The sequence below is a fragment of the Anabrus simplex genome, chromosome 5 (assembly GCF_040414725.1).
Source record: "Anabrus simplex isolate iqAnaSimp1 chromosome 5, ASM4041472v1, whole genome shotgun sequence".
Lineage (NCBI taxonomy): Eukaryota > Metazoa > Arthropoda > Insecta > Orthoptera > Tettigoniidae > Anabrus > Anabrus simplex.
In genome coordinates this window covers 254,653,156-254,666,120 of record NC_090269.1, presented here as the reverse complement: position 1 = coordinate 254,666,120, position 12,965 = coordinate 254,653,156, and the positions used below count along the sequence as shown (strand labels likewise).

Genomic DNA, 12,965 nt, shown 5'->3' with positions numbered 1-12,965 from the left:
GTTTCAGAAAGTGATGAGGATGAATCTCAAGTCAAAGTGTTAGAAGAAGAATCGGTACCTGTCCAACCTGATCTGCATAACTCCAACATTATTTCTGGAAGGCCTCTAATCGGGAATGCTGCAGCGGGGAGGCATGGTCAAAGAACATATTCAGAAGAAGGGTGGACGTCAGTGGACCAGGTACCAAACACTGATGTATTTAGTGACTTTACCGGGATTTTGGACACCACAGAATTAGATGAAGACAGCAACCTTGTTGGTTTCTTTGCATATTTTATTGACAATGATTTTTTGCATCATATAAAAGAGCAAACAAATTTCTATGCAAGAAAGAAAAAGAGTAATGACACACTAACTGCCAATTCAAGAATGGGTAAATGTAAAACAGTTACTCTGTGTGAAATAAAGAAATTTTTGGCTGTAATATTTCATATGAGCACTAACCAAAAGCCTAAAATAACTAATCACTGATCCCGTAGTCTTGTGCAACTTTTGCCCTAATCTTTTGAGTCGTGATCGTTTCTGTCACAGGTGCAGAATGTATGGGTAAGTGGAAAGTGTTTATTAAAGACTTTATTTGTAAACCTTCTGTAGTACTTACTGTATGATCTGAAGTTTGGTGATATGTTTTATTTGTAACGACCTAACCTGTACAGTGTCATATTTGATAACATATTAAAAAAACCAAACTCCATGGCACTACAGCCCTTGAAGGGCCTTGGCCTACCAAGCGACCGCTGGTCAGCCCGAAGGCCTGCAGATTACGAGGTGTCATATGGTCAGCATGACGAAACCTCTCGGCCGTTATTCTTGGTTTTCGAGACTGGGGCCGCTATCTCACCATCAGATAGCTCCTCAATTCTAATCACGTAGGCTGAGTGGACCTCGAACCAGCCCTCAGGTTCAGGTAAAAATCCCTGACCTGGCCGGGAATCGAACCCGGGGCCTCCGGGTAAGAGGCACGCACGCTACCCCTACGCCACGGGGACGGCTTTGATAACATATGGTATTTGTAAATAGTAGATTTCAGTTCTATATTTACTGGAAGTATGCAGAAAGTTATTACATGAATTTTTGAACAGGGTGTGTTGCCTTTTGTTGGTTATGTATTCTAGAAAGTATTTTCTGACTGTTCTGGAAATGGAAGATTCACAATCGTGTGTATTCAAGAAAGTATTTAAAGTTCGCGACTGAAGTACAAGTTGTGATTGGTGAATCTGGGTGGCGATAGGTGGACTCATGCACTCTGATTGGCTACTCCAAGGACAGGGTTTTCCTTATAAAGAGAGTGAGGCAGCATTCGTGGTCGTTCTTGGTCTGTCTGTGGTCTGTCAGCAGTCTATCTGGTTGTCCCCAGTTTTGACGTTGTCTCGCTATCAGGATGGGCCACCTTGTGGAAAAGCACTCTTGATTTCCATTCCAGCTTAAATTTCCTGAAATGTTCGGTTGCTTTTTCATATAGGAGTCTGCTCACCTAGACTTGCCACTTAATTATTTATGATGCCTTAGCTTTTCAGCTGGGCTTGCCTGTTTGTTTTCGAGGCATTCCCCGTTTCTTGTTTTGCTAAATATGTAAATTGTAGTCTAATATATTTTCCTTGGGGTTTTGGCTCTGGTAGTTCAGTATCACTTGATGTACGCTAGAATTTGAAAAGTAAGTTTAACTTCACTGTAAATTGTAATAGCGTATTACCTACTAAATTGCATTGTACTACTGGATTTGTAACTAGATGTATAGTTTGGTTGAACCTCTGAACTTATAGGAAGCCATTATCAAAGAACGTCGAATAGTTGTGTGTATCACAGAACATGTAGTTCGTAATTCACAAGTTGTGTGTCAGTACCTTCCGCATGACTGAATTTGTTCAGAATTTATTTGTAAAGTAAATAATATTTTGAAAATTAAGGATCACGGTTGATTATTTCTGAAACTGCAACCTAAGCTGTATCCATGCCCTCGGTTGGTTCCCTGCTCCGTCCCACCTTCCTGGTTTATTGTCATCTAGTTGGCCCTACTGATAGTTACTAAAGTTGTTATCTGCTGAGATCCGTGTAGTTTCAACTGATGTTTCACTGAGTATGTAGTGGTTTTTGGTACTGTGCAATTGCACTTACTTTCCTCCCTTTATTGTGTTTAGTGTTTTGTTTAGTGTAACCGCGGTAGTAACGGTAACAGTTTCTTACTGATTATGGCCAATCTACATATCAATGACAACAGTACATCAAGGAAAAAGGGTGAACCTCATTTTGATTTCCTGCACAAAATTAGACCCCTAGTTGAAACAATCAAATTGAAATTTCAGAATGCACACCAGCCAGCAGAAGACATTACAACAGATGAAGTGATGTGCAAGTTCAGGTGGAGGCTTAGCTTCAAGCAATATCTGTCAATCGAACCTAGCAAATATGGGATCAAACTCTATATGCTGTCTGAATCTGACACTGGCTATGTTTGGAATTATGATGGGTTTTGTAGGCAAGAAAATGTTGTGGCGAGTGTGGTGAAAAGACTACTTGGTACATTGGCAGGAAAAGGACACACTGTGTATACAGATAGATATTACACAAGACCAACACTAGCAAGAGAACTAGAAAAAGAAAAAAACAGATCTAGTAGGAACAATGCAGAAGTATAGGAAAGAGATGCCACAAACTCTACAGAAGCCAGCCGTCAAACATGGAGAACAAATTTTCTGAAGAAATGGGAATGTGCTAGCCCTTTGCTGGAAGGAAAAGAGAGATGTCTACATGACAAGCACAAGACATAAGGCTATCATGAGCACTTGCACAGACAGAAGAGGACATGAGAAAACGAAGCCTGTCAGTGTTGGGAAGTTTAACAAGAAGAAGTTTGGTGTCGATCTTTCTGATCAGAGGATGTCATATGGGGTATTTGATCATCGCTCGGTCATATGGTAGCAAAAATTGGCAGTTCTAGTGTGTATTTTTAATGCCTGCATCCTCTACAACCAAATAAAGAGGCAAAAACTCTCTACATCAGAGTCCCTGATACACCTCTGTGAGCAACTGGCAATTGTAAAAGAAGCCCCAAGTACATCTGGTGGATAATTGTCAAGACTCTCAACTGGGAAGCATTTTCTGGAGAAAATTTCACCTGTAATATGAAAGAAACATCTTCAGAAAACCTGTAAAGTGTGCTCATCCAAGAAGGACTCTGTTACAGGAAAAGCAAACAGAAAGGACAAAAGTTACCAGCATAGTGAATGTAAACCTGCTTTATGTATGAATCCTTGTTTCAAGCTTTTCCACTCAAAAAAGTGTTTCTACCTCTTTATTATGTTTTTCAATTATTTTGTGTGTTTGGCTGCATTTATTTGCAAAAATAAATTGCAAAACATATTTCTGATAACTTATAAAATTAATATTTTTATTTTTTCTCTTTTTTTCTCATCTGTTTTTGCCCCTTTCTATTTACTTTGAATGAAAATACTACAAAACATAAATAAAAGCCTTTATGTACAGTTTGAAAAAGAACATTTCACATTTTCATGCCATGTGATTCTAACATTTTAGGTCTAAAACTATTTTTGTAATACAAATTTGAAATTTCATAAAATTTGCCAGCAGCTTCAGTAAGGGTACTGTAGAATGGGATAGCAGTCAAAGTGTTAAAATTATTTATTTAAAACAAAATAAAACATGATTTCCATTAAGAAATGTACTTTTTATGTAAATTGCATTAATTACATTATTTTATTTTCAATTATATTGTTACTTTCAATGCTCATGATACCAGGTTAGTGGATGGGACAAATAATATTCAAACATTATAGAAGACTAGGCCTATATTGCATAAAAATGAACTATTTTTTCTGACTTCAAGGCACTTTCGAACCCCCTTCCATCCACCTATGTTCAAATTTTCGTGCCAAAGATTTGGCTGGGCATCGCGCACACATACACACACCAAACACACAGACTAACACTTCCTTTTTTTGTTTAGATATTTTTTTTTAGAGTTATAAACAGGGTGTACCCAAACATGTGGAAAGTAATCAAGAGATGGAGAGTACACTCCAAAACAACACAAAAAGTTCCTATGTAAATATGCCCTATGGTCAATTGTTTATGAGCTAAATCCATTTTAGTTATGAGCTAGAATGCGGGTAGGATTAAGTTTGGAGTCAGGCATGCCATTACAGACTTTGCAGTACCTTTCCAGAATGTGGGACAAGGTTGCCATCGAATACATGCAATTATTATTATTATTATTATTCTCGTGTCAGATACATCAAAAAAAAAATGCAATGCCTGGAGTGCTCTAATGTGTCTTGGAGCACTTCTTGTATTAGAATGCAGTATTGCTGCTGGTATATCAACCAGGCAACAGTTACTCGACATGGCATATGCCAGGTAAGGAATACTTCCCATACAAAATTGAATAGTCTGTAATTCAAGTCATTCAAGTAGTTGAGAGCTGACAGCATTATGGGTAGATAATTGTATTCAGAATGTTGCATTTATAGGTATTCTTTATGAATACAATGAGGACTTGCAGAAAGCAGAAGTATTCAGTAAGTCATATGTAGAGGTAGCTGGTTTATAGGGACAATGTCCAGATAGCGAAGGCGACAAATACTAGTGAATTATTGAACTTTACCTATGAGTATGATAATAAAAACATTTACAAAAACATACAAAAGTTGGGACTGATAAGATTTATGGGGATATATTAAGGGCAATGGGTTGGGATATAGTGCCAAATCTGAAATGATTATTTGATTATTGTTTGCATGAGGGAGCAATACCAAATGAATGGAGAGTTGAAGTAGCTCAGTGTACAAGGAAAATGGTGATATACATAAAGCAGATAATTACAGGCCAGTAAGCTTGTAAGCTCTGGGAAAGCATTCTCTGTGATCATTTTAGACAAGTTTGTAAAATTACTAACTGGTTTGGATTGAGGAAAGTTTATTCTGGTGAGGCTCAACTTGTAGGATTCCAGCAAGATATAACAGACATTTTTAGATTCAGGATGTCAAATGGACTGTATCACTATTGACCTATCCAAGGTTTCTGATAGGGTAGATCGTGGAGCATTAGCGTTATTGACAAAAATGAGGAACAAAAGAGTGGTTGAAAGTATGGCAGAATTCAACATGTGCCATTGCTTCTATGATAATGAAAATGTGACATATCACCACAAAAAAAAAAAAAAAAAAAAAAGAGCTTATATGTAGCAAAGATCATATTTAAAATGAGAGAAAAAATTGTCCTTTGGTTGAAAATTGTAAAACAAAACTGTGCCAATTAAATATTATTAAAATCATAGCGATTAGTTCCAAAAAATAATTTTGTTCCTTTATGATTTACATTTTGCTCTTACAAGATATTTGTAGACAACTAACATTTAGAAAATGAGATGGCAGCATTGGTTCATTTTAAGCAATTCCATTGGATATTGTTATTGATAATGGAAATGTCAGCTCTCTTGAATCTCCCTTTAATAGTTTCTGGAAAGGATGAGTGAGTCAAACTTGGAACTTCTGGCCAGCCTGAGGGTGCATGGTAACTTCTGCTTCTGTTGTCTCTTTCATTTTGCGCCTTAGTATTTTGGCTATACCCTGAGGTTACTAGAATTTCATTACCAGATATATTAAAGCAAGCTCGCCTCGAAGAGAGTGTTGAGTGATCGGTTACAAGTCAAGAGCAGAGAGTTGAGTGTGTGGAGAGGTCACATGAGTTGACAGTTATCGGTCTTGTCTGGTGTCGACTAAGTGTACAGAAGTCATAATTATGTTCTGATAGCCGATGGACATGCATTCTAGCCTGACTGCTTGGATCTGCAATGTGAAGTAACTGTTGTGTGTACACAGCAAAGTGCAAGGTGAAAACTGTGAATCAAGATTATGGAGGATGCCAGTTCCAGGTAAAGACTGCTTGCCAAAGACCTGCTGTGAGGACAAGAGACCATTTTAAATAACCAGTAATTAGTGAAGTGTTGTGTTGTCATTTACTGTTTTGAGAGAGAGAGAGAGAGAGAGAGAGAGAGAAAATAATAACAAAAGTGGTGTCAGAAATTGGGAATATACCCCAGGTGACATATCACTTTAATCAGCATGAATCACCACACCAGATAATGTAGGTTTCGGCCAACATCAAGAGCATTCCAGATTCCAGACATACAAATCTTTAGGTTTTCTCTTGTGGTAATTTAAGCATGCCATTTAAGGCCAGGACTCACACAAACATGGAGGATCACTTAAATGTGCTCTTTGAGATGATGATGAAGAAGATGGAAGAAGGCCAGGAAGTGATGGAGAAGAAGATGGAAGATGGACAGAGAAAGATCAAGGAGGGTTCTGCAAGCAGAAATAGTGAAAGATGAGCTTGAAGAAAACATGAACAAAGTATAACATGAGATTTGTGAGAAAATTAATGAAAAATATTGGTACAGTTGACGAAAAATAGACATGGTTAACTAAAAATGTAAATACTATTTGTCAGGACATGCAGAAGTCACTCAGCTTTGCAATAACATACAAGATGGGACATATACAGAAGGGCCAATCAATGTCTCCAAAACCAATTTTGACCAAGGCGAAACCACCAATGTTTGATGGGAAGGTGCCGTGGAGTACTAACCTGCAGCAGTTTGAAATGCCCTATTCTGCAAACTACTGGAATGAAAGGAACAAAGCTAAAGTCCTTGTTGTGGCTCTGTGAGGAGAAACCCCCGATGTCCCTTCAGGTGTTAGCATAAGGCACTCAGAGCAATTACACCATGTGACTAGTACACATGGATTCTTGATTCAGAGATCAACACCTCTAACAGACTTACCAGACACAGCTTCAGAATAGAACTCAGAGGAGAATGGAGATACTCCGAGAGTTCGACAGATGCCACCTGTCTTATCTGCCTAGCAAACCCGTCAGCACCAGAAGAGTAAACAACTGGGTAGGCAGACTTTTGTAAATGGACTGCATGACAGAGATATTCAACAGGCCCTTCGACTCAGCCACCACCGACCCACAGAGATTCTCTCGGTCAGGCATTGGAGTTCGAGGCTGTGAGCAGGCACTGAGAGTTCATATTGTGTCACCTGGAAGTGGACGCCACTCCACGACCATAGGAAGGTAAATCTCTGGTCAACTTCGTTGAACCCGCAGCAAGATTCTATGAAGCCAAGCAGAATGACACTCAAGCCAATGGATGCCCCAAGGATCTGGAATTGTGGCAACAGGGGCCATAAGCCATAACTGTGAAGACCGTTAAAGATGAGATCCTCCAGATGACGTCAGAAAGTCCGAGAAACACACCAGTCAGAGAAATGACTATTAGCCAACATAATGGGGAGAAGGTTTGCTCAGGATAGTCATCAAGCCCCAGCTCCCCAGGCTTACATAATGAGATTATGATCCAGCAAAAGTGACATGTTAATAGAGAGAGTTGTTGATGACATAGTGCAGAGCATGTCAATCAACAATGGAACAATGAGGACCACTGCCAAGCCAATGGTTGCACAGCAGTGGAGAATTTGGCCCTATCAAGCAAATCTTAGCCTGGCAACTGCTACTGGAGAGATGACACCTCTCCACGGTGAGATGATGATGGAATTCTCTGTGGGGCAGAGGACATAGAAGCACCAGGTTCTTATGATAGATGTCGTGGATGAGATAATCATCGGATTTGACTTCCTGAATGAGCATAAAATCATCCTGGACATGAGCTCCAATATATTTCATTGTGGGGCTGAGGGAAATGCTATGCGATTGGCGTGGGACGACATTGCTTTACGTCAGGTAAAGCTACAAAACAGCCTGACCATCCCTACTAGGACCTAGGTGGATGTGGCTGTGGAAATGGATGGAGCTGTTGTTGGTTTGAAGGCCATTGTGGAACCAGAGAATCAAAACATTCAAATGAAGGGATTACTGATCCCCAACACCCTGATCAACACCTCTCATCAGCCTTATATTCGACTCGTCAACCTGAACGATAATGACATTACTGTTTACTAAGGCACACCATTCAGGGTTTGCAAGCCTGTTAAAGGAATTACCTGCTGTGAACTCATCGAATTGGATCACCCACTGCAACCAGACACACGAGGAAGAAAAGGGTGGTTCCAAAAACTGTAAAAAGTAGGTAGTGGGACATAAGGCAAATAACATTAAGAACAGGGTGCAACATGCCAAAGGCCCTGTGGAAGGTGTGTGAGGGATCTAACAACAATTTGGAAAGCAGGCAATGAAAGAAGCTAGAAGACCTACAGCTGGAGTATCATTTCATTTCATTTCATTACAGGTGGTAGAAAACTAGGTATACAGGGCAAACACAGAAGAAGAAAAGGAGTCCCATGGGTCAACACAAATTATAAATCATATTTAGCACACTGAATCATTAGACAGATGGGTGATTGAACCTGCTATTAGTGTCTAGACCAAAGCAACCAGATCTAATTTAATATCTAGACAGGTTCTGCTGTTTGGAAGCTAGAACTGAGCTACAAGATATGAAGAGAAACAGAGACAGACAGAGCTTAATGGACTTGACTTCTGAGAATAAGAAAAACATAAATGGGCATAGAAGGTAATAGTTAAATTCATTATTAGTTCTGGAGAAACAGTTAAAGACATAATGAAACTGTAAGGCTAACTGTATAATCAAGTTAAATTGTACATATTTAAAAATATTTATATATGATGTTAGACCCTTATCTCTTTTTTTTTTTGACAAGACTTTAAAGTCCCACAATAGCATGCCTGATAGCCATGATCGTTAAGGCATTATGTCTATAATTGTTCTGACACTGTAGTTAGCTGGTTTGAGTCCCGTTGGTTGAAAAAATTTGCCATCAGAATGTTGGCCAGCAAGATAAGGAAGGTATACAATTTCTAATTACTAGATTGTGTGCCAAAAGCCTGGATTAAATTCCAAACCTCCCAACAGTGCTCACATGGAGTGAGGGCGTATGATGCTGTTGATGGTGTCCATCGGATGGGGACGTAAAGCCTTGAGCAGGCCCCTTGGTGCTATTCAACAGGAGTAGGCTATATCCTGGCACTGGGTTTCACCCTCTTCCTTCCTACTATCATATATCACATCATTAATTTCATCTCAATAACTGCTCTGATGAGGTTGACATCAGGAAGAGTATCTGCTCATAAAAACTTGCTACCCCACCCCATAGAGAAATGGGACATGGGTCGGGTGTACAGTGTAAAAACCCTTAGTACAATATAAGTCTGTTGATGCCTAATGGGTCTTGTATGTCACAGCTCACTGCACCTTGAGCTTACTACTTTATGGTTGTGAGAGCTGGACTATTTGAAAAAAGGAAACAGATTCATTGGAAGCAACTGTGGATTTGGAGAAAAATGATGAGCACATGCTGGACGCAAAAAAGTTATAATGAGATGCTCTAATGAAAGTCAGTGAGCAATGGAGACTGACAAAGGATGTGGAAAGAAGGAAGTTAAAACTTTTAGGTCATACTGAGACACAATGACTTCCTAGTGAATGTCTTTGAAGGAAAAATACTAGGAAAGAAAGAGGAAGACCAAGGAAGACATACTTCGAGGATGTGAGAAACTTGATGAGATGTAAAGACTACAAGAAAGTAAAGAGAACAGCAGGATTGAGAGGAGAATGGTTGCAGCAACAAGGCTTAGCCTTTAATGTATGACGATGCTGAGATCAGAAGCATTCTAATGCAATAATCACTGGAGTATTATGGACATATTTCATTGCTTGCATGTGGAGTGCTCTGACTAGTGGGAACATCGTGCTTTATTAACTATCTAAAACTTTTGCAGTAAATCTGCAGTTAAGTGCTTGAAACATATAGAGTATATTTGAGTACTAAGAGATTTTACTAAGTGATACTGAAACATATTTGTGTTACATGTACAGGGTGGTGTGAAACAACATACATGAACATTAGAGAGTTGGTCACACTGATAAATAATTTGAAATCTCTTGCTGTTGTCATGTTATCAGCAATAATAATAATAATAATAATAATAATAATAATAATAATAATAATAATAATAATAATAATAATAATAATAATAATAATAATAATAATAATAATAATAATAATAATAATAATAATAATAATAATAATAATAATAATAATAATAATAATAATAATAATAATAATAATAATAATAATAATAATAATAATAATAATAATAATAATAATAATAATAATAATAATAATAATAATAATAATAATAATAATAATAATAATAATAATAATAATAATAATAATAATAATAATAATAATAATAATAATAATAATAATAATAATAATAATAATAATAATAATAATAATAATAATAATAATAATAATAATAATAATAATAATAATAATATACGTAGTGTCAGTTTCTTATCACACCTAAACTACTGGACCAACTGAGTCAAAATTTGGTGTGAATATATCTCAAATATTCAGTTAAAATACAAGTCTATTCTAATTTTTTAACAGTTAACGTTTTCAAAGAGTTGGTCATTAATATGTAAGCATTTACTCAACATCCACATGTTTTATCTGCTAAAAAGAAAAAAATGAGCAAACAGCTTGGCCTATCAGAAAATAAAGCCGAGTATATGTACTTTAAATTCAGTTCTCTAAAAATAAAATAAAAGGCCATATGCAGTATGTTTGTAACTCTAATGGTTCTCCATGAAATTTTGCTTTACGTATTAAAGCACACAATCCAGAGCACTCGTTAGCCATTTGCTGTTCGGCTGGGTATTTAGCCAGTTCTTTGTAGGTCCTGCTAATACAGACTAGACACCAGAGTGTGCAAAGGATGCTTCTTTAAAACTGCACATTACACATCAACAAGGAGTATAAAGAAAAGTCAATGACATCACCAACTATTGATTCGTCAATGATGGGTACATTCTAACTAATAGAAAATAAAGTCATTGTAAATGTATATTAAAAATAAATGAGTTCAAACCTTCTTTAACAGAGCTTCTAGGCCTGCTTCTGAGCTTGCTTGACCTGAAATTTCTTGCAATGTTTCAGGGATTCGAAAGACACCAAGATTCTCCAACAATTTCAGCGTCAATTCTTCATCTGGTTTGAACTTGTAATTCAGTGCATGCTCAATTGAAATCCAATGGCGCTGTCTTAAAGCAGGATTTCGTAAATATGTAATCACAGGCAGCTAGAAATACAGAAGAGAATATTGTTTTAAAACCATTAAGAAACAATCAAGTACTTTGTTATAATCATTAATGTAAACCTATTTCATACCTTGTCTTTTAGTTTTTCAACATTATCTTTGAATTTAGGGACAATCTGATTTTCAGGAAGTCCTTTCTCCAGTTGATGAATAGTTTTAATATTCTTAGCGGTTGTTAACTGCAAATCTTCTGGATCAAGAAGATTGAAGTCACAAGTTTCCCATTCATTGACCAACTGATCCCATGTGTCTACACATTCCCAGAGTGTTTGACGAAGTTTCACATCATTTACAACTTCTTCTAGCATCTCAAATCTTGTAACTTCCACCTGCAAACATAGTAAGAATGTGCATAAGGTAGCAATTTAAGTACACAAATGTACAACATATAGGTGTATATATTTGTAAACAAATATATCTCTCTTAAATAAAAATCTGATATTAAATACCACAGCAGACCTTGCTCCATGGTGGGACAAATGCTAAGAAGATGATGATGGTTAAATTAGAGGGAGAGAGAGAATCCACAAGGGATAGCTGCCCTAGAACAAGGGGTACCATACGGTAACAGCATCAAATTATTATCTATTTTCGCACTATTTATCTTAGGATAAAATGAGCTTATATTGGAACCTTTCCCACCATCCCCCACAGCTCATGGTACCATGTGGCAACAAAGAGGTGATCCTGTCGGATCATGAACACATGGGACCATGCTCAACGGAAGGCGATGGTCAAGGAACCTTTTCAGCCTGTGACGATTCCCTCTCATTGGGATTGTATAATTAATCCACTCACATGAGAGATCAACGTCCATTCGGCACAGCAAGGTCACTGCCACTCTCCCGTTCCTAAGATCTGAACCCCGGCCACTCAGGGTCGCAGACCGTTCGCGGCGATTAAAAAAAAAACTTATAACTATCTTAAAGGCATACAGTGAACGGAAGAGGTTGTGGACGCTATCTTTCGACATTGATAGGCACAAATAAGTTTTTCCAATTTACTACGGTGCTCGTTGAAATTTATACAAACAATATGACAACCTTGGTAAACTAATATAAATTTGGCAAACTAAATACAATTATTTAGCAATGGTAAAATCCGTGCTACCATCCATCAGCTACCTTCATCCACATTCCACAAGAATATCTTTTTTTTTGCTAGTTGCTTTACGTCGCACCGACTCAGATAGGTCTTATGGCGACGATGGGACAGGATAGAGCTAGGATGGGAAGGAATCGGCCGTGGCCTTAATTAAGGTACAGCCCCAGCATTTGCCTGGTGTGAAAATGGGAAACCACGGAAAACCATTTTCAGGGCTGCCGATAGTGGGGTTCGAACCTACTATCTCCCGAATACTGGACACTGGCCGCAATTAAGCGACTACAAGAATATCTATATGGATGACAACAATTCCTGATAATATTTCAGATGAAGGAAAATCTTCCATCCGAACCAATAATCTGATGGATACCTAATTTGACATAATACAAAATACATCCCCGAGGGATGACCATACTCGTAGACATATACATTGCAACCTCTGGCTTTTGTATTCTATCACCTGTTGAACCTTAAAACTGTTGAGTGTTCCACAAAAAAAAAAAAAAAAAAAAAAAAAAAAAAAAATTACCCTTTACCTATTTACAGTTACGAGCTATTTCCCTCCAAATGCCAGTATCCCCTGGGACCGAATCCCACATCACAAGTTAAATTATATTTACACAAGTACCGTTACATCTCAGAGTGGTCGCCTATCTTACACTTAACTACCACCAAAATATCTATGAAAATGAAGA

General features: G+C 37.6%; 1 protein-coding gene across 1 annotated transcript in view; it reads right to left on the bottom strand.

Moving 5' to 3' along the window:
• Dhc16F (Dynein heavy chain at 16F) overlaps nt 1-12,965 on the bottom strand; it is a 1,052,459-nt gene that overhangs the window by 824,398 nt on the left and 215,096 nt on the right. Inside the window, exons 13-14 of the mRNA XM_068227815.1 lie at nt 11,238-11,495; nt 10,939-11,148 (exon numbers count right to left, since the gene is read on the bottom strand). Coding sequence (XP_068083916.1) covers nt 10,939-11,148; nt 11,238-11,495 — 468 coding nt within the window. The remainder of the gene's footprint in view (nt 1-10,938; nt 11,149-11,237; nt 11,496-12,965) is intronic.